This window comes from Podospora pseudocomata (genome assembly GCF_035222375.1).
Source record: "Podospora pseudocomata strain CBS 415.72m chromosome 1 map unlocalized CBS415.72m_1, whole genome shotgun sequence".
Lineage (NCBI taxonomy): Eukaryota > Fungi > Ascomycota > Sordariomycetes > Sordariales > Podosporaceae > Podospora > Podospora pseudocomata.
This window is the reverse complement of record NW_026946363.1, coordinates 2,963,636-2,989,022: the sequence shown is the minus strand read 5'-3', so window position 1 is coordinate 2,989,022 and position 25,387 is coordinate 2,963,636. Positions and strand designations below refer to the sequence as shown.

General features: G+C 53.5%; 9 protein-coding genes across 9 annotated transcripts; 4 read left to right on the top strand and 5 right to left on the bottom strand.

Moving 5' to 3' along the window:
• Window positions 1-59: 59 nt before the first annotated feature.
• Window positions 60-2,829, top strand: PLB1 (Lysophospholipase 1). The gene is made up of 2 exons (XM_062885569.1): window positions 60-1,505; window positions 1,566-2,829. Exons 1-2 carry the CDS (start codon window positions 763-765, stop codon window positions 2,806-2,808), a joined length of 1,986 nt encoding a protein of 661 aa, XP_062748545.1. The 5' UTR covers window positions 60-762; the 3' UTR covers window positions 2,809-2,829.
• Window positions 2,830-3,945: 1,116 nt separating this feature from the next.
• QC762_111490 (uncharacterized protein) lies at window positions 3,946-4,926 on the bottom strand (the record flags this gene model as incomplete). The annotated part of the gene is made up of 1 exon (XM_062885568.1): window positions 3,946-4,926. The coding sequence occupies one exon, from the start codon at window positions 4,924-4,926 to the stop codon at window positions 3,946-3,948; it is 981 nt and encodes a 326-aa protein (XP_062748544.1).
• Window positions 4,927-5,232: 306 nt separating this feature from the next.
• Window positions 5,233-7,964, bottom strand: QC762_111480 (uncharacterized protein; the record flags this gene model as incomplete). The annotated part of the gene is made up of 2 exons (XM_062885567.1): window positions 7,642-7,964; window positions 5,233-7,121 (listed from the first exon to the last, which is right to left on the bottom strand). Exons 1-2 carry the CDS (start codon window positions 7,688-7,690, stop codon window positions 5,233-5,235), a joined length of 1,938 nt encoding a protein of 645 aa, XP_062748543.1. The 5' UTR covers window positions 7,691-7,964.
• Window positions 7,965-8,693: 729 nt separating this feature from the next.
• On the top strand, window positions 8,694-10,271 carry QC762_111470 (uncharacterized protein; the record flags this gene model as incomplete). The annotated part of the gene is made up of 1 exon (XM_062885566.1): window positions 8,694-10,271. One exon carries the CDS (start codon window positions 8,694-8,696, stop codon window positions 10,269-10,271), a length of 1,578 nt encoding a protein of 525 aa, XP_062748542.1.
• A 341-nt stretch (window positions 10,272-10,612) lies between these two features.
• On the top strand, window positions 10,613-11,873 carry UTP11 (Small subunit (SSU) processome component). The gene is made up of 2 exons (XM_062885565.1): window positions 10,613-10,870; window positions 10,935-11,873. Exons 1-2 carry the CDS (start codon window positions 10,851-10,853, stop codon window positions 11,677-11,679), a joined length of 765 nt encoding a protein of 254 aa, XP_062748541.1. The 5' UTR covers window positions 10,613-10,850; the 3' UTR covers window positions 11,680-11,873.
• A 62-nt stretch (window positions 11,874-11,935) lies between these two features.
• On the bottom strand, window positions 11,936-13,993 carry QC762_111450 (uncharacterized protein; the record flags this gene model as incomplete). Its single annotated transcript, XM_062885564.1, has 1 exon — window positions 11,936-13,993. One exon carries the CDS (start codon window positions 13,991-13,993, stop codon window positions 11,936-11,938), a length of 2,058 nt encoding a protein of 685 aa, XP_062748540.1.
• A 3,176-nt stretch (window positions 13,994-17,169) lies between these two features.
• On the bottom strand, window positions 17,170-18,906 carry QC762_111440 (uncharacterized protein; the record flags this gene model as incomplete). The annotated part of the gene is made up of 1 exon (XM_062885563.1): window positions 17,170-18,906. One exon carries the CDS (start codon window positions 18,904-18,906, stop codon window positions 17,170-17,172), a length of 1,737 nt encoding a protein of 578 aa, XP_062748539.1.
• A 653-nt stretch (window positions 18,907-19,559) lies between these two features.
• MST1 (threonyl-tRNA synthetase) lies at window positions 19,560-21,107 on the top strand (the record flags this gene model as incomplete). The annotated part of the gene is made up of 1 exon (XM_062885562.1): window positions 19,560-21,107. The coding sequence occupies one exon, from the start codon at window positions 19,560-19,562 to the stop codon at window positions 21,105-21,107; it is 1,548 nt and encodes a 515-aa protein (XP_062748538.1).
• A 1,233-nt stretch (window positions 21,108-22,340) lies between these two features.
• Window positions 22,341-24,959, bottom strand: QC762_111420 (uncharacterized protein; the record flags this gene model as incomplete). Its single annotated transcript, XM_062885561.1, has 1 exon — window positions 22,341-24,959. One exon carries the CDS (start codon window positions 24,957-24,959, stop codon window positions 22,341-22,343), a length of 2,619 nt encoding a protein of 872 aa, XP_062748537.1.
• Window positions 24,960-25,387: the final 428 nt, after the last annotated feature.

Genomic DNA, 25,387 nt, shown 5'->3' with positions numbered 1-25,387 from the left:
GCCTCCCTCCCACCCCTCCCTCCTGGCTGTGATTAGATTTCCTGCAGCTCCCGTCCCCAAATCGGCCTCGGCTGCGAGGGGCTGAGCAGCCTCATTTGATTTATTTTTCACAATCGATGGACATCATGCATGATATGGCAGAACTTGTGAAAGGGGCGGCGTCATCCGGTCTTGATGCTGACAACTGACACCAAAACCATCCCAACTTTCAGTGCCACCCGGTCGAGACAGACAGCCAACGTGAGCAACGAGCAGTCTTGGTGTTTCTTGGGAGTTTCTTGGTACTCGCTGGGCAGAGATGATTGATCCCTTGAAGAAAGAATTAACCCGCCGGTGGGCTCTTTGCCAACGGTTGCCCGTGCTCCCCTTCCATTCTCCATTCATTCCCCGATCTACCCGCTCGCGTGTGTGCCATAGCCACCACATAAACCTAGCCCACGTTATTTCCAGGGACGAGCTCCCTTTTGAAACTTACAATACTTTACACATCCCTCGCCGCTACCGCCCCCTTGGGTCTCGCTCTTTTTTTATATTATTTTTTTTATACAGCTTTTTGTTGTTTGTTGCTTTTCCAGCTTAGCAATTTGATTGCCTTGCTTCATTTTTATTTCTCACATTCGTGGGAACTTTGGTTACTCTACTTTTCCTTTTGGTTGTCGTGCGCCTTACACGCTTATTCGATATCAATAACATAACACAGCTCACCCACCTACCTACCGTTCTCATTATTAGCAACAACATCAACATCAAAACATAAACAATATGCATATTCTAGATTACTCCACCACCCTCGCTGCTCTCCTCCTCACCACCGCCAACCTTGCCTCCGCCGAACCCATCCCAGTCCCAGCTGTCCAGCTCTCCCAACCCAACCATGATTTAGTCCTCAGCCCTCGCGCGCGTCCCAACGCGCCCAGCGGCGGCTATGCGCCCCAGGAAGTCAACTGTCCCAGAAACAAACCCACTGTCCGTCTTGCCGATGGCATCTCCAAGCAGGAGGAGGACTGGCTCGGGAAGCGAAGGAAGGAGACGGTGAAGCCCATGATTGACTTTTTGAAGAGGGCCAATCTGGAAGGGTTCGATGCCGAGGCTTACATCAACCGTGTGGCTCCGGATGTGAAGGATCTTCCCAATGTTGGGATTGCCGTTTCGGGGGGTGGTTACAGGGCGTTGATGAATGGGGCCGGGTTCGTCGCTGCTGCCGACAGCAGGACCACGGGTGCGACTGGGGAGGGACAGATTGGGGGGTTGCTGCAGAGCAGTACTTATTTGGCTGGTTTGTCTGGTGGTGGTTGGTTGGTGTCGAGCATTTACACCAACAACTTTAGCACGGTTGAGACGTTGAGGAACGGGAGGGAGGGGAGCAGTATTTGGAAGTTTGATAGGAGTATCTTTATTGGGCCGAACTTGCCTGGGATTTTTGATACTACCAGGTACTGGTCTAGGGTGGCTAGGCAGGTTGCTGCGAAGGCGGATGCTGGGTTCGAGACTTCCATCACGGATTAGTAAGTTTCTTTTGTTTACATACATGCCCAAACACGATACTAACCCCCTATTCCCCCCAGCTGGGGTCGTGCCCTGGGTTATCAACTCATCGACGCCGAAGACGGCGGGCCGGCCTACACCTTCTCCTCCATCGCCCTAGACGATGAGTTCTCCGCCGCTCGCACCCCCTTCCCCATCCTCGTAGCCAACGGCCGCTACCCGGGGGAGAGGATCATCTCCCTCAACGCCACGGTCTACGAGTTCAACCCTTACGAAATGGGCTCCTACGATCCCACCACGTACGGTTTTGTTCCCATGGAGTACCTCGGCTCCAACTTCTCCCAGGGCGTCATCCCCTCCAGCGGAAAGTGCGTCAAGGGGTTTGATTCCGTGTCCTACATCTACGGCACCTCCTCCAGCCTCTTCAACGCCTTCATGCTCCAGAACATTTCCTCGGTCGAAGGCGTCCCTACCTTCCTCCTCAACGCGGCAAACGCAACCCTCAACATCCTAGACAGCAACGAAAACGACATTGCGCAGTACGAACCCAACCCATTCCTGGGCTGGAACAACGCCACCAACCCGAGCGCGCAAAAAATCGAGCTTGATCTCGTCGATGGAGGGTTAGACCTCCAAAACATCCCCCTCCACCCCCTCATCCAACCCTTCCGCCACGTCGACGTCATTTTTGCGGTAGACAGCTCGGCAGACACGACGCACAACTGGCCGAATGGCACCGCCCTCCGCGCCAGTTGGGACCGCTCCCAAGGCGCCATCGCCAACGGCACGCTGTTCCCTCCCGTCCCCGACCAAAACACGTTTATTAACCTCGGGCTTAACAACCGGCCCACGTTTTTCGGGTGTGACGTCAATAATTTCACTTTGGAGGCCGGGCAAAAGGTGCCCCCGTTGCTGGTTTACATCCCTAATGCTCCTTATAGCGCCAATTCGAACGTCTCGACTTTTACGAGTAGTTACCCCGAGAGTCAGAGGAATGAGATCATCACTAATGGGTATAATGCTGCCACGCAGGGGAACGGGACGCTGGATGGGGAGTGGAACAAGTGTGTGGCGTGCGCGGTGTTGAGTAGGAGTTTGGCGAGGACGGGGACGGGGGTGCCGGGGGAGTGTGGGAGGTGTTTTGAGAGGTATTGCTGGGATGGGAGGTTGGATACCAAGGCTGTGGAGGGGGAGTATGAGCCGAGTTTTAGGGTTGGGGATGCTTCTACCAAGGACAGTGCTGCTGCTGGGAGGGCGGTGGTAATGGGGACTGGGATGGGGCTGGTGGTTGGGTTGTTGGGGGTGGTGGTGATGTTGCTTTAGGGAGGAGGGGGGAGTGTGTGAAAATAGATGGTGATTTGGAGGGGAGGTGTTGATTTCTTTTGATTTTTCTTATATTTTTTATTTGTTATTCTGTTTTCTTCTTTTGTCTTTCCTGGAGAATGATATGATATTTTGCTTGATGAGAGGTTTGCAGAGAATTCGGGATACCCCAGCCTTACTTGTATAGGGTTGAAAATGCTGTTATTTGGTTTGTTTTTGGGGTGAGATGATAAGTTGAGTTTTGGTCATGCCTGGATACGTCTGTCCTGGGTAACAAACAACAAAAGTCAGACAGAAGAATTGATCGATTTTCATGTCTCATATGTCTTTCCCAGTCTCAACTCTTGCGCGGTTTCAGAAGAAAAGAAGGTCAACCTCTCTTGACCCCTTGAGTTGATCATCAGCATGACCAAGTCCTCTCACATACTCCCTCCCTCCTTGTCTGGGTGGCCGAACAGAACACAGGACAGGGACCGATCAACACTCGCTCGAACGGTTTACTTATACCGATGACCTTGAATTTCATCACGACCACCCCAGGAAAGAAACGGCCACCTTCGTTTTATTTCGACCATCTCCATCCAAAAATTAAATCGAGGTATGTCATCGGAAAAAGCACAGAGCTCACCTCTCACCCACACTTCATTTTGATTGTGGTGACCACCTTACAAAAACCTCTAGGTTTTATCTTGAATCAGACAGAGTCTGGTTCTAACAGAGAAGCTCTCCAGAGCTAAGAGCAACCCGGGCGGGGGGTGGCTTGCCCCTCAGCAAGCTAGTCTTGCCACTTGAGAATTCGATCAGAGTGAGCTGCTGTTCTCCGCTGAGTGATGTGTGCGGGGAGCAAATATATATACTGTTATTGGGGAAGGAGCGATGTGGTGCGTGCTGATGTGAGGAAGGAGCCACTTGACTGGAAGTTAGGATGGGAAGGAACGACTAAGACTGCAGGTTGTAACGGGAAGGAGCTATTGGAAATGTGAGCTGAGCCTCAACTAGCATGATATCACTCAGAAACTCAAACAACAATCACGGTCCAAAACCATTGATTACTCACACCTCTTCATCCGCCTCTCAAGGCCATAGTCTGCTGTCATAGCTAACCGCTCAGTATATCTCCCAACCCATCACCCTCTCTCACTCCTCCTCATCCTCCTCCTCCCCCTCCACCTCCTCCCCCTGCCTAAAAACAACCCTCTCACACAACTGCAGACACTTCCTAACCGGCAACCCAATCACATTATCCACACTCCCCTCCACCTTCTCCACAAGCACCATCCCCCCCACTCCCTGCAGCGCATACCCCCCCGCCTTATCCGCCCCCTCCCTCGTCCTGACATAACTCTCAATAACATCGTCCGGCAACCCGTCCTCCTCCCTCGCGAAGTAAACCTTCGTATCCTCCACATGCCCCCTAATCTCATACCCCGGATGACTCGCATCCGCCTTTGGCGCCATGACGCAAATCCCCGTCAAAACCCGGTGATACCTCCCATCCCTCAGATGCGTCAGCATCCGAACATGATCTTGTTCGCTTTTTGGCTTTTCCAATATCTGCCCTGCGCGGGTGGCGATGACTGTATCCGCTGCAATGACAACAGCTGGATCTTCCAAATGTTCTTTGGTGGCGTCTGGTTTGGCCTGGGCGGCGAGGACGGCTTCGTAGACGGCGTGGCATTTTGCTCGGGCGGTGGCTGAGACGTACTCCTCTGGTGAGTGTGTTTTCTTGTCGAGGTCCTCGGGGGTGTTTGAAGGCCAGACTTCGAGGTTTGTGAGGCCGATTTGGTTGAGCATTGCCCTTCGACGAGGGGAGGCAGAGGCTAAAATCACGCGCTTGGTGCGGAGGTGGTTGAGGATGGGGAGTTGAAGCGGCAAGGGGCCGGGTTTGATGGGGGCTGATTGACGGAGGGGGATGCCGTGGCTGCGGGCGGCGGCGATGTAGGAGGGGGGTTCCTCGGGGGGTGGGGAAGTGAGGTCCATTGCGTTGATGGTGGTTGGAAAAGGGGGGGGTGGTGGTGGTGGTGGGTGTTTGAGGGAACAGGTGGTTGTGGTGGTGGTGAAATGGCGGGAGAGGTAGAGGAGAAGTGTGGCAGGTCGTCGGAAAGGGGTCAAGTTCATATGGAGAAAGATTGTGACAGGGGTTTTGGAGCTCTTGTGGTAAGAAGAGGGAGCTTGGTTCTGGAAAGGAGGGGCGGGACGACCCAACGAGGCACTGCCGCGACGGTGAGCGGGGACCCCACTTTTGAACGCTGCGGTGCTGCGTCATAGCTGTGTGGGGTAGGTGGTACCTTTGAAGGGCTTCGGCTTCGGCTTCGGGGATGTTTGATATCAACGGTGGTGGAGTTGAACTCTAAAAGATGAAATTCTATTTATGCGTGATGTATATGCTGCTCTGCCTTCCATCCCATATGCACCTGTCCTTTTTTATGCCTCCTTTTCCGTATCCAACCCCTCTTTCCCCTCCGCCCCCTTACCCGGCTTGGGAATCTTCAACGGGTGCGCCTCGGTATTAAAAACATAGTCATCCAAACTGATGAGGTCCGGCTCAGAGAAGATAAGATAATAGTACTTCAGCGTCTCGGCAATCCAAAAGCTCTCCATCGAGTTCTTGGTTCTTGACCTCGTCCCACCCCGGCCATGAGCATCCGCCTGCTCTTCACCCGGGGCAACATTGACGTCTGAAATAGCCGTGTACGCCTCGTTTGTTTCGGTCGCTTTTTGAACAGCTGTGAACATGCGCCAGGCGATATCGAGCAAGTCCTTCTTGCCAGTGATGCGGTAAGCAATAAAGATAGACTCGATCGCTTCAGGCCGGAGGAGATACGAAGGGTCCTGGACAGCCCTGAAAGGCTTGGGATACCGGCCAGGGGCGGTGTTGGCTTCTTTATAGGTTGCATCATCCCACTTGCACCGGGGAAACTCCTCCTCTTCTTCGTCCTTTGATGAAGGCGCAGAAGAGGGAGCAGGGCAGGGAATGATCTCTGAAACCTCAGGCATGATCCCAGAAGGAAACGCGTCATACGCCCAGGCACACCCACGAGCGAGCTGCTCGCCAATCTTGACGTGGGCGGGTTCATGGAAGAGCTTCCCACCCAAGGCAAACATTCCACCCGCAAAGCACCCCAAGTGCTGCACCTGAGGCTGGAGGTCGATAATGTCTTGACCATTAGCATAGACATTACCCGACAACAGCACATCAGGCGGTGTGGCAGGGTACAAATCCGGGAGCATGGGCCGGAAAAGGAGGTGGTTGCGCGCGGTGGCCATGGACTTCATGTGAAGTTTCTTGTACGTTGGATCGAGGCCACCGAGAAGGACGTACATCTTGGAAAAGTACTCGTAGGCTGAGTCGGCAGAGGCACCCAGGCTAAAAGAGCTACCCTTCGCACCAATGGGGTTCTCGGGCTCGTTGCGAGAGACGTCAATAAACACTGGCCACATTCCCGGGAGATTTGTGTCGTCCTGCGTCTTCTCAAGGGCGCGCGTCACCCCAGAAATGGCGTTGAAATACTTGGGATCCCCGGTCAGCTGGGCAAGCCGAGTAAATTCGAGAGACAGGGTTCCGGCTGCAGCAGAAGACTCGCCCATGCTGGGCCTGAGACTTCCCGCCTTCGCCTCACGAAAGTTGAAGCTGTTTGCTGGCATGTGGTTGGGGGTGTCGAAGCCGGCGTAGAGCATATCGCCCAGCTCAACGGCCTTGTCGAGGAGGACCTGGTCGCCATTGAGATCGTATGCTGAGAGGAGACCACCCAGATACCTGATCGTCGTTTCGAAAAGCGAGCAATGTGAAGAGGTCGTCTTGTCCCAGTTGATGGTAGCGGTCTTTTGGACCGCCTCCTTGTATTCGTCCTTCAATCCCATGATCCACAGCGTGTCCAACGAGTCCACCAGCGTAGCACCCCATCCAGCAAAGGTGTCTTTTCCAGTGAGCTTCTCAGGGAGGAGCTCATCCCGGCCCCAGGCGTATTTTCGATAGGCGTTCCATGACTTCTTTGCGGCCTGCTTCACAGCCTCCTGTCGTTCCTTTTGAGTCTTGATGTGAGACTCGCTGGCTTCATCCTGGGAGAAGTCATACTGGATGCGGGGAAGCTCTCGTGGGATACCCTCTGGCAGTTTGATGAGTTTGGACTCATCAAACGGGTATTTCATCCGGCGTCTTGCCCAGTCGTAAGTACTTTGGACATATTGCCCCGTTTTTGGCACCATGGGAATGGCAACATAGTCTGCTTGGTCGAGGAGTATATAGAAAACAAGAGCGACCACCGTCAACAGAGCTAGGCGTTGAAACCTGCGGGCGGTTAGGATGGCCATTGCTCCCCTTTAGCCACCCAAATGCAAGTGATGGCGACGGTGAGAGGCGGGACGGGAACCATCAAGAGGTCACTGGATGACCTGGTTGGGAAAGAATAGGTGAGCGAGAGATGAAAATGATGAAGAAAAGTAAGTGAATGAATGAGCCCAAGGCACAGCGGTGGAGCAACAGTAAAAGGAGATTGTCAGAGAAACACGTCAGCTGCAATGAAAACAAAAGTGCATCCAAAAACTGCCGGGGAACTCAACAAGCTTCCAACGGGTTGCTCGTCCGGGTCGAATAGCGGCTCACAGAAATGGAGAGCTTGCCCCTGACAGGCTGCGATGTGCCCTGTAACTGTGGAGAATCGACATGCTTGGCGATCTTGTTAGTGCCGATTTCCGGTATTTATAGTGGCTGTGAGCCCTGTTTGTGAATTGATACGAGCATCACCAATTTCGAGGGAATAGGGGGGGGGGACCTTTCGAGAACAATAGGAAAGGATACGCGGAGTGCTCTCTGGGCTGTCCGAGGTTGCATACCGCTATGAAATGCAGCGGCAGTCGTGAAACTGTCCGAAATGCCCGGCATTGAATAACTTCCGGTGGAAGTCGACGGCGGGATTCAGCCGGCGCTAAGGCAGCTCCAAGGAAATCTGTACCCAGACAACCGGGTTCGACCTGGGAGGGAAAGGCGAGACCGTCCCACCCTTCAGCTGCAATGTTGTTTCATTTCAACGATGATTGGAAAACAAAACAACACAAATAAAAAAGACCAAAATTCTTGGAGAGAGGACGACAGCGGGCTTCAAACTCCCCCAAATCCGACCCCAGATTCTCCAGTGCGGGGGGCCACATGGCATCAGTGGCAGTGTTTGCCCAGATCTCGGGGCAACAAGGAGATAAATGCTCCAGTATCAATATCCAAGACGTCAGATAAGAGCATACAACCAATAGTCTCATCATAAACTCGCGGGGTTAGGCTGACTTGCAGACTGGACGCCTTCAAGTTGGGGAAACATGAAACCAAAAATGACGATGTCAGGCTCTGCCTCCAAGAGCTGAGATGCACCAGCATACATTCGATTTAGCGCAGGCGTCCATGGCACATAGAATTCCAGCTCCCGAACTGACAAGAAGGCTCTGGCCGGAGTTGATCCTATTGGTCCCAGACCTTCACGCCTACCACACCTTGACATGGCCTCACGTAACGAATAGCCAAACGACATCATCTGGAACTCTCAAACAGGAATATCAGATGACCGCTATGTCGTTGTTTTGCTTGTCCCATCGCGCTGCTCCCCTCTTCCAGGACTTGGTCTTGGCAACAGTATCGGCTCGACCAGCCAATCACTTCGTCGGTCATGTTGATGATGAGGTTTAAAACTTGCCGGTTAAGTTCACCGGGCGTTTTTAATGAGACAGACGTCCCTTCGATGGAGGGGACCGCCTGACTCGGCAGCCTCACTCGGGCCTCGGGATCTCTTACCATATGCCTTGACAAGGGATTTCATTTCTTTAAGTACGGGAGGAACAGCCTCCACGGTGGTCTCGGTGCTCACAGCATCTCCGAGGAGCAAGCCAGGATATTCAACATGATCCCAAACCATGCCCCCAAGCCTTCCGTTGCAAGGCAAGACAGTCAGTCTAGCCAAGGAAGCCAAGGGGGCAGCGTCTGGCTTGCCGATTGCCAGCAGTACCGAAACGTCATCGAGAGTCTCGCCTCGTCCGAGCCTAGGTTGAGACGTAGAGACCCCAGACTCGAACTCAAGAACATACCCTGGCCCTTCAAAAACACAAGAATCGCCGTGCTAGAGTCCCCATCCGCGGGCTCTCCCTTCACCAGAAAGCCGTGGCAGTGCAGCGACCCAGCGAAGTTCAGACTCTCCTTGACCGACGAATCACCCGCCTCAGGCCCAGATGGACGCCGAATCATCATCATGGAGGGCCAAGCCCCAGCCCACATCGGCACCCTGGGCACACACTTCGACATCCATCCCGCCTTCTTCGTCGACCACGAACGAGACAACGCCCCCGAAGCCTTCAAGTCCAACGACGCCTACTACAACATCTCGCTCCCATGCGTCCAAAAAGAGCATGTCACCATGAGATACTACCAGCTCATCTCCCTCCCCAACGACCTCCAAAGCAACTTTCGCGTCTTTTGCGCAGAAACCGGGCGCACCGTCACAACTACTCGAATCCTCGGTAAATTCGCCGACACAGTCTGCCTCCACAGGAAGTGCTCCATCTGGCGGCGCCCACGAGAAAATGGCACAGGCTGGGATTGCATCGTCATCACCGACCCCCCCCTCCGATACGTAGGGACCTCTTACGAAGCCTACAACCCGATCCCCGTCTCCCCCATCACGCGCTTCCACCAGGGGGGGTACCCCGACTTCATCCCTCACCAACGACAGATGAAGAACCTCCACCGCGGCGGCCCGCCCCGAACGACACTCCTCGACGACTTGTGCTTCTACCTCGATCACCACTGGGATTTATTCGACAGCCATGGCACCGACCTGGTCTTGACCCTCGCGCAAAAGATCGTCGCAAGCCATTACCGCCAACACGTCGGTTTTTTGCAGACGTACATCTCTCACGTGCAGCATAGCATGTCGAGGCAGGAGAATCTCGAGTACTTCAACACCACCGCGGTAGAGAAACAGTGGTCAGATGTGCAGTCATACGAGCGGAGGTTGTCGTATTATTGTATTGATCTCGAGTCGATCATGATACAGTGTCGGATTCCGTTTCAGGCACCGAACGTTTTGTCTGGCAGTGGTTCGTCTTCCGAGGCAGATTTTCAGTTTTTGTACATGGCGTTGAAGGATGTGAGGAGGAGGGTCGAGCTTTTGAGCAGTAGTATCACTGGGCTGGCGGGGATGGCGGGGAATAGGCAGGCGGTGGAGGAGCAGGTGTTGAGCAGGCAGGAGGCGACGAGCGTCAAGGCGTTGACAGTGGTGGGGTTGGTGTTTATACCGCTTGGGTTTGTGGCGAGCTTGTTTGGGATGGAGGATTGGTTTGCGCCCGGGGGGGAGAGGTTTTGGATGTATTGGGCGGTTGCCGTGCCGGTTAGTGTGGTGGCTTTTGGGCTGTATTTTTTTGCAAAGGTGGTGAGGGGTGGGGGGATGGGGAAGCGTAGGGTAGAGGGGAAGTGGATGTGTTGATTTGTTTTGTTGGAGTCTTTGTGGTGTTTGGGATGTGGGCGTTGGGGAGGGGAATGATTGATGACTGACCTATATACTCTACTTACATCCGGATTATAAGCCAGATGGACAATCGCTAAAACACTCGCTATCAATGGAACACAGCAGACTTTTGATATTCCCCCAAAACATCTCCTGAAATTGACATCTCGAAGATGACGTCGTCCAAAAGCGCACATTGAAAGTGGATCTCGAACCCTTGGTGGTCTGGACCTCGACCCGCAGTGGAGTTCGGAGACCCCACCCAAACCTGCTGCCAAAGTCTTATCTTATCGCAGCTGCGCAGCTCTCAAATTTTGGTTCTGCCGTCTGTCAAGCAAGCGCCCGCCAGAAATCCTGACCGCCCGCTGCTTTCGCTGTTGAAGAGCGACGATCTCGCTATCAATCGATTATTCGATCACTCTACTTCCACCTTCACTGTCGCACTTTTTCAGTTGTGACAGCGACAGCGATATCAATCAACCCGATTCCATCACAAAAGTCGCAAAAGAAAGTCAACAGAACCGCAACCCAAAAAGTCGCAAACCCCAAACCATCACCATGTCTTCCCTACGGAACAGGTAACCCCTTCCCCCCCTCCCCCTCCTCATCCTCTTTTCAAATGCTAACCAGTAAATAACACAGCGTCCAACGCCGCTCCCACCGCGAACGCGCCCAGCCCCTCGAGCGCGCCAAACTCGGCCTCCTAGAAAAGAAAAAAGATTATCAAAAACGCGCAAAGGACTACAAAAAAAAGCAAACAGTCCTCAAATCACTCCGGGAGAAAGCCGCCGAGAAGAACGAAGATGAGTTTTATTTCGGCATGATGTCCCGCAAGTCGGCCGGGTCGTCTTCTCTCACTGCAGGAAAAGGGTTTGATGGGAAGGTAGCGGGGGATAGGGGAAACAAGGCTATGGGTGTGGATTTAGTTAGGCTGCTCAAGACGCAGGATTTGGGGTATGTGAGGACTGTGAGGAATATTGTTGCCAAGGAGGTGAGGGGGTTGGAGGAGAGGTGGGTGCTTGCGGGCGGGGGGGAAGAGGAGGAGGATAGTGAGGATGAGTTTGATATGGGAGGGCAACAACCGAAGAAAGCGAAGAAGATTGTTTTTTGTGAGGGGGTTGAGGAGCGGAAGGAGGTGGTGGAGGGAAGGAAAAGGCAGGAGAGGGAACAGGAGAGTGATGATGAGGATGATGAGGAGAGGGTGAGGAAGGAGCGGAATTTGGAGAAATTGGCTAAGAAGTTGAAGGAGGCGAGGAAAAAGCTCAAGGCGTTGACGGATGCCGAGTTGGAACTGGAGGTTACACAGGCGAAGATGGCGAAAACGGCGACGAGCGGGGGGGTTACGAAGGCGGGGAGGAGGATTAAGGTCAGGGAGAGGAAGAGGTGATCTCTGGGCTGGAGATGGTTTTCTTTGATTTGTTTTTGTAATGTACGTTTCTGCCACTAGTACCCATCGTTTGTTTTTCCCTCTCCAAACAGAGCGAGAGTCTGGCTTCACTCTGAGGGGAAAAGGGGGAGGGAGATATTGATATTAGAACCTGAGATATATACCCGACGCCAGAATTCATGAGTTCATATCCTGTCCTGCCTGACCCAAAAAAAAACCCAACCGGTGGAATCAAATATCGACATGAAAGAAACACCTATAGCTTCCCTAACCCACAACATCTCGCCAACCCGTTGATGATTCCCCCGAGACATTTAAACACCAGCGCTAGACTCCCAATCAAGCATTTGAAGAAAATCTTGATCAGCCACACCAACGCCCTCAACACAGCAGGTAACTTCTCCTCCTTTTCTTTCACCGATCGTTTGCCGTATTCACTATCCTGGCTCTCGAGGTCCATCTCGAACTGCTCCATTCTCTTCTTGCTGGATCGGCTTTTAGACCTCTTCTCCGCCTTCTTGGCCTCTTTCTTCCGTTGTTTCTCTTCTCTTCTCATGCTCGCACGGGAATCGCCCCCTGCCCGTCTGGACGACCGTGAAGAGCGACGGTCGCCGGAGATGACAGAACCATTCCCCCCACCAAAAACAACTGGAGGCGGCTCGAAGACCTCGACACCGGCGGTATATTGGTCGTCCCCGTGCGCGACCAGCACCAACGCAGCAACAACAACATCAACCAGGTACACCGCCTCGATCTTGGCCGCGATGGAGGTGTCGACTTCCAGCCAACCCTGCCCTGTCCCGTCGCGGGTGAGTTTGGCGAGGTGGACGGGCGATTCGAGGTGCTCGAGGGTGTATTCTGTTCTTGAATAAACCGGGTTTCTCTCTATCGTCACGCAAAAGGGCATGGCTAAGGCGGGGTGGACGAGGAAGTGGTTGCCCGAATCGGGATCGAAGACTAACCGCGCGGATTCTTGCTGCGCGAGCGCCACGGTTGTTGCGTCGTTGGAGCGGTCGGCTACCAGGCGTGCTGCGGCTGAGGGCCATAACTGGGCGACCAAACCGTCGTTTTCGTTCCTCAGGCCGGGGGGAGTGAGGGAGGTTGTCAGGACTTCTAGCCAGTTTTTGGCGTTGTGTTGGAGGGAGCGGGTGGATTTGCTTGTGCGGAGGGACATGCTTGTGCGGAGGGAGGTGGAGGAGGGGGGCGTGGAGGGGGAGGAGTTGATTATGTTTGCCGATTGGGAGACGCCACCTGGGGTTGGGGATTGGGAGGGGGAGCCGCTGTTTGGGGAGGGGGGGGATTGTTTGAAGGGTTTGTTTGGGTCGTAGCGGGAGAGGGAGACGAGGGCGGAGGCGGAGGTTGGGTCGATTCGGAGGCAGTAGAAGGGTTGCGAGGTGGAGGAGGAGAGGGTGTAGACCGGGGCGTCCGGGGTTGTGGTGAGTTTGAGGCAGAAGGGGCGGCCTTCGAGGGAGGAGGCTTTCCAGCCGTTGGTTACTTTCCAGAGGGAGCGCAGTTCTTCTGTTGAGGAGACGGGCGGGATTACGGCCGGTTCGTGGTGGCGGGGCCAGCGGGAAGAGGTTGTGGTGGGCGCTGGGGACTGGATTGGTCCTTGGGGGGGTGATTGAGGGTTGTGGTTGCTGGTGACTGTTGGGGCGCGCTCTCGTCGTGGGGAGTAGAGAGGACGGGAGATGGCTGCTTGGGGAATGCGGGTTGGGGAGGCTTCTTTTGGGTAGTACTCCTGTCTGTCCAGAGGAAGCTCGGGGTTGTAGGTGGGAAAGATGGAGCGAAGTTGTGGTGGGTTTTGATGGGACGAGGAAGATGGTCCTCCTGAAGAAGAAGGTTGACCGGCCGGGGCGTATGTGAGTGGTGGTTTGGCAATTGAGCTTCGAGATCGAGCGCTGTTACTCCTGACAAGTGTCTGCGCTTCGGAGAAGGCTGTCTCGCATCGCTGCGGTGGATCGCTCACCGGCTGAGCACATGCCGTCTCAACCACGGGGTCCGGGACAGGTACAGCATTGGACGGCCTGGTCTCGCTCTCCTGGGGATATTGCCGTCGTTGAGATTCTCGAGCGTCAAGAGCATGTTGCCATGGATTGGTTGATGCAACCCTCTGCTTTCCTTCCCTGACTGAAGAGTCCCTCCTTATCCTCGGACCACGAGGAGGCGATGCCTCTGTCGAATTGGACGGCCCCTCCTGAGGTGTCCCTGACCTAGTCGGTGGTCTCTGCTGGTTCTGACTCCTCGACGGTGGTCTGGCAGTAGTATTTGGGAAGAGGGAGAAGCCTCCCGGCCCCTGAGGTGGTGGTGCCGACATGGTGTGTGGGCGATATGCGGTGTCGTGGCTATGCTGTGTTTCCTAGCCTTCTCTTATGCTTCTTTTTCCCTTCCTTTCTCAGTATCCTACACTTTCCACGTTTCCGTGTCGCGAACCGGCAGAACACAAGTCGCACAGCAATTCCGGAAGTACCTGTAGACCTGCTATCGAGACATTATGGAGCGATGGATCAACACTGTCGACGGCAACAACAACAACAATTGGCGATATTGGACCAGGAAGCAAGAGCAACCAGTGCACAAAATGGAACAAGAGAGAGAGGGACCAAAATCGTTTTATTCAGGAGGTCGTACCACAGTACATGCTGTGATAGCTAGAATACCCCGGTACAAGCGCGTTGCTTCTACACAGTCTCATGCAGTGCGCTATGGAAGCTCTTGTTTCCGTCTGCAGTGGGATGCTGTATTTTTAAGCGCTGGGGGCCGAGAGCGACGTGTTGGTGGTGCCTTGTGAGTGGACGGTGGTCAAAAGAGGGGAAATAGCCGCTCGAAATAGATTCCTTTGGTGACACCCTGGAAACCCCCAGCCAATCAGCGACCAAATCACTCTGCAGTTAGACGCCCTTCACTTGCCTCTGCTCACACCGCGCGCTCGACTTTCTTTTCCGTGACTTTTGGGAAGAGGGTGCGGAAGTGCGTGTTATTCGCTGGTGGGCTTCTCTCATCTTTCCAAACTCCGAGTGGGAAGCAACCCAACGTGGGCTTTCGCCCAGACCGCCCTTCTCTCTGGAAGGAGGGGCACAAGGCTGGAGGAGGGCGGCACTTTGTCTAATTGGTGATGAGATCAGATCATTTTCTCTACCCACGCCGCTAACCTCTTTTCTGAGTGCGAGTGCGGCATCAGATCTCAACCAACGGGAGTGAGACGATCAGTCACTGCTTACTGCCCGCCTTGTCTTGAGCGGCTTCCGTACCAGAAATCTTCACCAGATGGTCCACTGGAGATACCACATTCCGTCCCAGAGAATTCTTTAGCTTCCTTCTTCAAGAGTGACCAACTCGCAGCTTTGCCGCCATCACGCCCAGCACCGCGGTTCCTCCCGCTTGCTGATATCTTAGTCATTGAGCCCAGCATGGCGGTAAAAGAGGCGCCTACGGACCGTTGATGCCCTCGTCAGTGATAAGACGGGATGATGGCTGCGTTTCAGAAGTCTGCCTTGTCCAGTCTCTTGCTGTGTCCATGTCCATCTCAATATCCAATCCAAGAATCCGTTGTGGTGATGTCTCTCTCGCGTTCAATGTCCAAAACGCATGGCAAGAGTTACACCACCCTCCGGGCCGTCCCCATCCACGCCTCTCATCAACACTGTTGATATTACCCTCCCCCCTCAAGCGAGCAAAACATGCCTCTATCCTGCATCGGAAGCCAGGCCACCCGTTCGGCTGTTGCTGTTCACATATAACACTTCTCTCTGACCCTATGATATAATCTGTTTAGAATAGCTCCCGCTCTAGAAATCTGGAGTGCATATGCATGCCACGTTATACTACCTACCGTGGCCTATAAGACGGGGGGGGGAATATCGTGGTCTAGTCATACTTTGTGCTTTCATGCTTCATGCCGTGGATGGGTACAGATGTCAAACTTGCATCTCGAACCGTGTTGCCGTCAGTCAGCCTTGAAATGTCTGTGAGGGACGGCAGAGGCGGGATGGTTCTTCCCAAGCCAATATTGATCTAAACCTGGAGCCACTACCATCGACAGCGCGGCTCGAGATGGTAAACCTGGTGCTAGGTAAGCTTTGCAATTCTCCCGGTCTGGTAACGTTAACCGGTCAGCCTTGAAATGTCTGTGAGAAACGGTAGGGACGGGATGGATTTCCTAAGCCAGGCTTGATCTAATCCTGGGTACCTAAACATCGATAAGAGACAGCCTTAAATGTCTGTGAGAGACGGCATGAAAACAGAATGAGCCTTCACAGGCCGGCTATGATCTAAACATGGACCCGGACCTCAACTGGGTGGCTCGAGATGGAAATCTCATCTATGAATGGCATCATTTATGGACCAGGGCTACCTTGATGTCCTGCCATAGACGGTTGTCGATGAAGCTCGTTTGCTGCCCTCCTTCCAATGGAACCCACGTCCTAAAACATCACTGATCATGCCATCTGAAAAAAAGGCCCGTTAGTTCACACTGGTTCAAACGCCAACTACCTACTACCTAGCTAGGCCTATCCAAAAATATCTCATGGCCCAACCCCCGTGGCTGCGGCTAGTGCCCCATCGTTCGAGAACCATGTCCCCGGATCGCGGGTGTTCTATTTTCTGTTCAACCTCCCATCTTCGCCTAGGTGGCTCCCCGAAGGCAATCACATCTCCGGCTTGATAACCCTTCTCGTCACCATCGCGAGAGAAAACAGTCCCTCAAGCCGACCATCCCGACGCCGACCCGCCTTCCCATAAGCAGCCTTCCACCTCCCTCTCTCCCGTTCATTAGATATTATTAGCCAAAAGCACACCTACAAGATTGGTTAAAACCATCGCCTGGTACCCACCTATGACGCCCATGAATGCCCAGTCAGCGACCACACCACCATTACCATCAGTCAACAACACCTCAAACGAAGTTCCATAGCGAGATACAGTAAGCAACCTAACACAAACAGGATGAGCTACCGGCGCGAACAACACCATTCGATCGCCGTTGCCTCTCAGCACCGTGAATGCCTCTTGTCAGGCGAAGGCCGTCTATAACCAGTTTCAAGAGAAGAACCCAAAGACCATTCTCCTTCTATACCTAGATCAGTCACATCAGGTATACTTCTAAATATACAAACACGCACCTAACAGAGTCGAAACCCATTTCAAGGTATAACTTTGCAGTTTTCGAGTAGATATTCATAAACATTCGCCATGTTCCCTTAAACTAACCACAAGCAAAACTAGAAAACATGCTACCCAAAAAGTTACAAACAAGCCACAATAAATTTCGGGTATCTGTTATATCCCCTCCCTCTCCTATCATACCATCCAAAATTCCATCCCATATGTTTCCGTTCTGAATCCCCCTATCCCGATCCTCTGGGAGGTCTTCAATTCCAAAAATCCCATCCCGTATCCCCCCATATCCCTTTACCCATAATAACCCAACCGACGCCGCCCCCTCCCAAACCGACCAAATCCAAAAACCCATCCCTCTCACCCACTCCCCCCTCACCACCTCTTACTATCAATCAACTTCTCCCCCCCCTCCCTCCCCCGCCCCACCACCTCCCTAACCCTCTCCGCCTCAATAGCCTTCAACCTCGCCCGCGCACTATCCAACCTCTCAACCCCACTGTTAATCGTCGCAATGTGCACACTCAACGGCACGCTCGGCACCAGCTCCGCCGCCGAAACATCATCCCTCAACCCCTGAATCTCAGCCTGAATCTTGATCAGATCCGACACCAGCCCCGTAACCTGCTTCACCGCCTTTAACCTCTGCGTCTCAATTTGACTAAGAACACTCAACTGCGACTTGAAGTCCTTTAGTTTCTGATTATTCACCCCGACCAGAGTCCAGAGCGTGTACAAGATATCCTGACGCGAGGTCTTGACCTCCTCTGTGCTGCGGTGGGCGACCTCATGGATGATTTCAAGGTGGTCCTCCGCCTTGGTAAGAGACGACAAGACGGTCTGAGCTTCGAGAATGAGGCTGGCGATTCTGTCTTGGACGTGGGAGGCGTGGCGGAGGTAGGTATCCTTCAGGTGGTCTTCCGTAAAGACCACAGGTTGGAAAGGAGACAAAACCCACTCAACCATTTGGCTGAGCCAGGGGTCATTGTTCTCAATCCTAGGTTTGAGGACATTGTCTCCCTCCAAGGTGTCGAGCTGGCGGGCTGTCCAGCGGTTCATGCTGATGACCGAGTCAACGGTAGACCCAACGTGGACGTTGAAGCTGCTGAGCTCGTGGACAACTGAACGAACAGTGTCAATGTAGCCGTCAAATTCAAGAACGAGCTCTTGCTTCCCCTTGAGGTTGCTGTGCCGGACGATGGTGCGCAAATCGCGAATGGAGGCTTCGGAACGCTTGATGTCGAGTGGGAGCGTGACGCCTTCCACGGTCCTTTCCAGTACCTGCTCCAGAAGGCTTTGGGCGTCGACCAAGCTGTCAAAGTCAACGTTTGCGGGCTTGTCGTCTACAGACTTGTTGGGTCCGCAAAAAGGTACGTTCAGGTAAGAGACACCAGGGAGTCGGCACAGCGGTGAAAGAGACGCTGCGAGCGACTTGGTGACCATGTTCTTGGCGATGATTGTGGTGCCAGATAAAACATAGACGGCCAGCAGAAAACCGATTGGATACTTGATGGCCCAAAACGCAAGCCCAATCACGTCGAGCATCCAGGAGAATACTGAACCGAGAATGCCATCATTCGGGACGGGGCGCTCCAGTTCCCCTGACTGTCTCATACTTTGTCGTCGGCCTCGAACTCTAGGACTTTCCTTGACCATGCCAAGACGCTTCCGTAGCCCGGGTGGTGGTGTTGGTCTCTTTGGAGATTTAATAGTTGTCGAGGACCAGGCGCTGCCCCCCTCTTCAGTTGGACTCTCGACCTCAACCTTGGGCATGACAAACTCGGGCCCTGGTTCACGGTGTTGTTCCTTCGAGGAATGCCTCACAGATTGTGGCACCGACGGGCGGAAGGGCGACTTGAGGATAAATTGCTCATCGTTCTCGGCTTTGCTGAGATATGTCTCGATGCTCTCGTCCTGCGAGCCACCAATGCTCCATGGCTGTGAGGCTCCAATGCTGACAGGCTGCGAATCAAACGAGTTGGACGGGTCGCTGTTGGAGGGAACAATCTCTTCGTCGTAGGCAAAGCTGCCCGTGTCGCTGCCCTCCACCATACGCCATGAACTTTCAGGTCGGTACGAACCCTCGCGCTCCTGCTTTCGAGTGATGGCCATGATTGTTTGTCGCGTTGGGCGAGGTGTCGCCTGGAGGGGAAGAAAAATAATTGAAAGGCAGACGCGACGTGGTAGGCCTATATGTACGTCACTCGGGAGCAGGGATGATTCGGTAGTCTGTCGCTACCCAATATTGTTTCAAATCAGAAGGGGAACGATAGCGTGGTTAATAAGTGAGTCACGACAAGGCAACAGCAGAACCAAGAGGATAACGATGGGCGCTTGATGCCAGTAAATAATGATTGTTATATGCAGGTTTCAAGAAACTGAAAAACTAGAACGAACATGGTGGTACTGCAATCGGGGCAAAAAATGCAGTTAGGTGCCCAATGCAATAGGTAGTGTTGAAGCAAGAGGATGTTGTTGCTCGGATGTGGGGGAGCATCATTTGGATGGATGCGCTGTCTCGCTTCTCCACTGCCACGCCAGGTCCACCCTGCAGCATCCCCATAAATCCCTAGCTTCCGGGGGGTGGGCTAGCCAATAGAGGAATGGCCCGCCGCCAGTTGTCCACCGTGATCGACGAGGTGGCCTGTGCATCTCGAAAACCCAAGCGCCAATCTGGGCATTTTGAATTGTTCCGCCGTCGAGTGAGCAGAAGTCGAGACGACGTCAAAGCCTTGTTGGAGTAAAACGGTCGCCCGGCCGGCAAGATGCTTCCACAGAGGGTAGCCAGATGGCCAACCCATTCCCTAACGAGGAACCTCAGACCATCACAAAAAGCACCACTACCCACCCGACAGCTCCAGCTCCAGCTCCAGCTCCGAAGCTGCTCGACATGTGAAGCTACCACCCCCGCTGCCAGCCAAACCACCACCCCACCATCCAACAAACCATCCAAGAAAACACCACCACCACCACCACCACCAGCACCAGAAAAACCACCCCCAGACCACCGAACCCTCGGCCTCCACCAAAAACTCTTCACCACCTCCATCTACTCCCCCGGCTCCGCCTTCTTCCTCCCCTCGGGCACCCGCATCTTCAACCGCCTCGTCACCTTCCTCCGCAACCAATACGTCCGCTACGGCTTCGAAGAAGTAATCACCCCCCTCATCTACAAAAAAGACCTCTGGGCCAAGTCGGGCCACCTCGAAAACTATGCCCAGGACATGTACACCGTCACCGGCGCCCGCCACGCATCCCCGGAAGAAACCGAAGAAACCGACCGCGAATACGGCCTCAAACCCATGAACTGCCCCGGCCATTGCCTCATCTTTTCCAGTCAGAAACGCTCCTTTCGCGACCTCCCCATCCGCTACGCCGACTTCTCCCCTCTCCACCGAAACGAAAACACAGGCTCCCTCACCGGCCTCACTCGTGTGAGGAGGTTCCACCAGGATGATGGGCATATTTTCTGTCGTCCCGTTCAAATAGAGGAGGAGATTAAAAAGTCGCTGGAGTTTGTCAAGCATACTTATGCCACCCTTGGATTGGGGCCGTATCGGTTGGCGTTGTCTACCCGACCAGAACAATACATTGGTTCACTGGAAGATTGGGACAATGCAGAGAATGCCTTGAAAAGGGCGTTGGACAAGAGCGGGGCGGACTGGACGGTTAATGAGGGAGATGGGGCGTTTTATGGACCAAAGATTGATATTGTCTTGAGGGATAGTCATGGGAAGGAGCACCAGACTGCGACGATACAACTTGATTTTCAGCTGCCTAAGAGGTTTGAGTTGGAGTATATCGCTCCCGCGCCGGAGCTGGAACAAAAGGGGGAGACGACTACTGACCCGGAGTTGCTGGCGAGCTTTGGGCCGGTGAGACCGGTGATGATACACCGGGCGGTGCTGGGGTCTGTGGAGAGGTTGATGGCGTTGTTGATTGAGCACTATGATGGGAAGTACCCGTTGTGGTTGAACCCAAATCAGATCAAGATTATTACTTTGAATGATACCGAGCCGGTGGTGGAGTGGGCTACTCGGGTGAGGGAGAGGTTGTTGGGGATCGCGGATGGGGATGTTACTCCGACGCATTTTGCGGTTGATCTTGATACCAGCGCGAGACCGATTGCTGTCAAGAAGGCAGAGGCTGTTGGTGCGGGAGTGAGTGTGGTGGTTACTATTGGGGCTTCAGAGGTGGAGGGTAAATCTCTCAGTGTTGACATGTCTGCTGTTACTGGGTCGAGGAAGAGGGTGATGATGGGACCCGAGGAGCTGAGGGCTTGGGTGGGGGAGAGGGTTGCTGCTCATGAGTAGACGTGGCTGTCAACCCTAGGTGTATATATGCAGAGCTGTATATACCTTGAGTACAACGTGTTGCCAGTTTCCATTCCGCTTGGCAACAGAGAGCTATATAAACCCGCCTTTTCCCTTCCCCTCCCGGCCACAAGAAGGGGGGTCAAAAATTCTCTTGCCTACATCTGATTGATGCAAGTGTCAGCGTGCAAAACCCCTGTGGCACAGCACTGGAGTTCAATTCCTCGAGCGAGCGGGGGAGAAAAAAGATTGTTCTCTTGCTGTACTGCCCCACTGCCATCGGCGTTGCTCGCATATGTGGGGAGTCGAGCAGTCGTCACGCAAGGTAAGAACAAGGTTTCTCGTAGCTGGTCTACACTTACTGTGTAGGCTGGTGAACTTTTTTCTTTTTTTTTGTCAGGGTGGGTGTGTGTGTGTGTGTGTGTGTGTGTGTTTTCTCCCATTTGGGAATCAAGGCTCTGATGATGGTTTTGCTTTTGTTAGATTGCTGCTGCTCGAGTCTCGAGTGGATATATATATAAAGGAAAGTCAAAGGCAATAAATAGGTAGGTGTTATGATGCAACACGTTTATTTTCTTCCTACTATAGGGAGTTTCCTCGAACCGTTTTCATCGCCCCCCACGGTCCTGAAAGCCGTGATAGCTTCTACTACGTTCAGAATCCAGCACCACAAGACTTTTGGAAGTTATAATGGTTGTTTTCAACGTCAACCATCACATACGACCATAGTCAGTTGAAAATACGGCATCCCGTCCGCTCTGCCCTCGTCAAATAACTGAACGCCGAACTAGTACTCAGGTGGGTGACCACTGGGGAATCCTCGGTGTTGTATGTTTTTGGCCTTTTTAACCTCTCTTTGCCCAGGTACTTACACAACTTTCTCATCTGGCTTTTTGCGCTAGGTTAAACTGGTATATGGGTGAGAAAGTCATCATGTTTTTTATAGTTTTAATTCCTCTATGATTTATCCAAACTATGAAAATGTGGTGTCTGCTTCTAGTTCTTGTGAACCACAATCCTCCTCGCCAACGGCTGGAAAATGAAATCTCAAACAACAACAATATAAATGTATACACTACTCTAGACATATATAGTAACCAAATCTGCCATACCAATCATCTCTCCTCCAAAAAAGAAAAACCAAATCATCATCCAAAACAAGCAAGCCAAAAAACCAGATAGCCCGACACGAATATCCAAAATCTCAGCTAACCCCCTCCCCCATCTCCTACATCACTCCGAAATCTCAACCACCTTCCCTACGAACCCCTCCAGCCCCGACCGATCCCTATTCCTCCCCTCCAGCACCAAAATCTTACTCCCAAGCTCAACCCACTCCCGTGTATTCATCAAATCCAGCTGAACCTCCACCTCCCCATTCCCAACCCCCACCCCCACCTCCGACTGCCCTTTCTGAGCGGCGTTGTCATCTCCCCCCAGGCCAAATACGTCATCCATATCATCCGCTGGCGACCTCCCCTCGTCGCTCCTTCCTGGAGCTTGCACTCTCGACACCCGCGACACCCTCGCCGCGGTCCTCACACTAGCAACATAGATATTCACCAAACTCCCCACCGTCAGCTCACTAACAGAAGCATTATCACCGTCAAACACCGCCGTCAACCCACTAACAGCCTGAAGCGACAGCCCAGAAGAAACCATATGCTGGCTCGGCACCGCCAACACCATTCCCTTCCTCAACCTCGGCGTCCCCATAGGAACCCCCCCATCCTCACCCCTGACCTGATCAAAAATAATCCCAATAGACCCAACCTGCCCCGCCTCAAGCGTCTGCACCGGCAGCCTCAAGTTATGAATGCTCACAATACTCGCAGTGTGCCACTCCCCTTTAATCGCCGAAGCAGAAACCGCATTCCTAGCAGCGATCCGGCTCAGCTCATTAGACGACGGATGCGACAAAGAAAGCCCATAACTTCCCGCCGGGGACTGGTCACGCGGTGGTGAGCCGGCAGCATCCTCGGAAGGAAAAGGGCCAACCACGACCTTATCCCCGATCGACAGGCTGCCAAACCTTAGATACCCCGCGACTACCGTTCCTAGATCGGTTTGCTGATCCGCGTCGCTGGTGGCAAGAGCGCAGGAGGCGGGGAGGCTGTATTTATCTTCGACGTGGAACAGGCAGGCGGGCTGTTCCGGGTTCAAGGCTGCACCGATGTAGTCGTGTGACGTTGGGGTAGGAGGGACAGGTAGGCTCCGGAGTAAGGCGTGGAGTGTGCCGATTCCTCGGCCGTCTACTGCGCTGGTGAGGACGATAGGGACGATGGCCGATGGGTCGTCGTTTGTACGAAGCGCTTCGGCAACGTCTTTGATGAGAGCTGCGTCTTGATCCGAGACAATGCTGAGGCCGGTATGCCCTGCTGGTCCACTTTTGACTAACATGGGGACTCGGCCGGCCTTTTTGATGCTTGACAAGATCCTGCTGAGAGTTTTCTTGATGGTTACGCTTGCCAAATCCAGTTTTGTCATAACCACAACCAAGGGAAGCCGAAGCCGTAGACAGAGGTCGAGGTGGGCTGATGCCAATTCCATGCTCTGTTCGGGGCCATAGGCATCCGCTGCGGGCTCAACAAGCGTGGGGATGTCGTAACTGTTGGCTGCTATGCAGAGAAGAGTCCAGTGCGGTGCCCATCCTACAATGCCTCGAAGAATAGTACGCCGGTATTTTGGGTGTCCTGCAGAGTCCACCAGATAGACAAGCCGCCCTGATTTAGTGTAGTTGTGAATGTCAATCCAGGACTCAACTTCTTGATGGCCATAGTGGACAATCCTGTCACCATCATATCCCACAAGCTCCTGAGTGACAGACGACGTGATACCTGAGGCCACCTCATGCAGGTGCTTGAGCAACCCAAGCCGACCTTTCCCACGCCCATTATCCAGCGTCCCGGTCGAGAGAGCGCCGAGAAGTGTTGATTTTCCAGAGGTCGTCGGCCCTGTAAGTGTTACACGCAGCTGGTCCGTAGATAGCGGGCCGTGTGTCGGGTCAGGGAGCCCGGGTGACCGTGCTGCACCTGTATGACTGGCATCTCTAGGTCGAAGATTGGGTGTAACCAGGGCCTCGGCCACCCACAACCTGGCCTGTCGCCGTTGACCTTTTGGTCCTGAGCACGACCCTTCTTCAGAGTCGGATGAGTCAATCCATTCGCAGTCACCAACCGCAACCTTGCGGAGCACCTTCATGTTGCATCCCAAGCTGGCAGCCATGATGCGAAGTGTGTTGAGACTTTCGTCAAGCTCATCCTTGGTGAGACCAGCAAGCGTGCCGTCATCTGCAACTCCGATCTCGTACAGAGCTCCTCTCGAAGCTTCCAGGCCCGGCAACAGTTTTCCCAGCTTGATCGGGGCGTCCCGAACGAAGTTCTCGTCAGGGAGCTGCGGTATCACCGGGACTGTGGTGGCAGTTCCAGAGTGATACGGACACGACTGTTGCAGCCTCCATAGGAGCTGAGTAGTGAGGTGCTCGAGGCGGTCCTGTCGAGTTTGTGCAGTGGTGGAACAGCCTGGGAGGGGTGGTGCTGGCTTGGAAGTTCTGGATTCGACTGAAGGGCGGTTGATGGAGCCAGATATTCGTGTTGCGGTGCTGATATGCTCATATCTCCTCCGAGACCTCAGCAGGAGGTGCAGTTTGTACTCGGTTGGGCCTTCTTGCGGCTCTGGCTCCAGTTTGGTGACGCCGTAGTCTGATAAGAGGCCTGACCCAATGGTTCCTTTCCGCGTTGGCGGATGATCCGCAGGGAGACTAGACTTCTTGTGAGGATCGGTTGGTTTAAGCCATGGAGAGGACGCTCGTGCTGGATCGGACCCTAGAGGGTCGAAAGTAAAGACAGACATTGGAGCTGGGTTTTAGGGGCGATTCCTTGTAAGATCTGTAGGTGGCTGTTGTGAAATGCTGCGAGTTAGGCGTGCTTAGGTGAGTAGATATGCTATTGTATGGTTGATCGACATTTCTAGTAAATATATTCGGTGTAGGTGTAGGTGTATTCGTGGTGTCATCTTGAACTCGGAAGATGCGTGCTTCAGGTCGATGTTAAGGCAAAGGGCTTGAAGGACGAGGACTCGACTGCGCCTGCAAGGGAATCACGGCGATCTAAATAGAAGAAAACATTTTGATAGTGGGTTATTAAGATACTCGTGACTCGGTGTATTGTCAACAATGGGAGGGGATGAATCAATTCAGGTGCTCTTATCAAATACCTTGAATTTGTCGTCAACAAAAAAAAAAAAGGTGACTCTCACACCGACGAAAGTGACACATCAAG

What these genes read in the sequence shown, in the direction of transcription:
- PLB1 (XM_062885569.1), top strand. Translation starts at nt 763, where the DNA reads ATGCATATTCTAGATTACTCCACCACCCTCGCTGCTCTCCTCCTCACC. An exon ending in GAGACTTCCATCACGGATTA is followed by an intron (nt 1,506 to 1,565) that starts GTAAGTTTCTTT and finishes TATTCCCCCCAG; the next exon opens with CTGGGGTCGTGCCCTGGGTT.
- UTP11 (XM_062885565.1), top strand. Translation starts at nt 10,851, where the DNA reads ATGTCTTCCCTACGGAACAG. An exon ending in ATGTCTTCCCTACGGAACAG is followed by an intron (nt 10,871 to 10,934) that starts GTAACCCCTTCC and finishes TAAATAACACAG; the next exon opens with CGTCCAACGCCGCTCCCACC.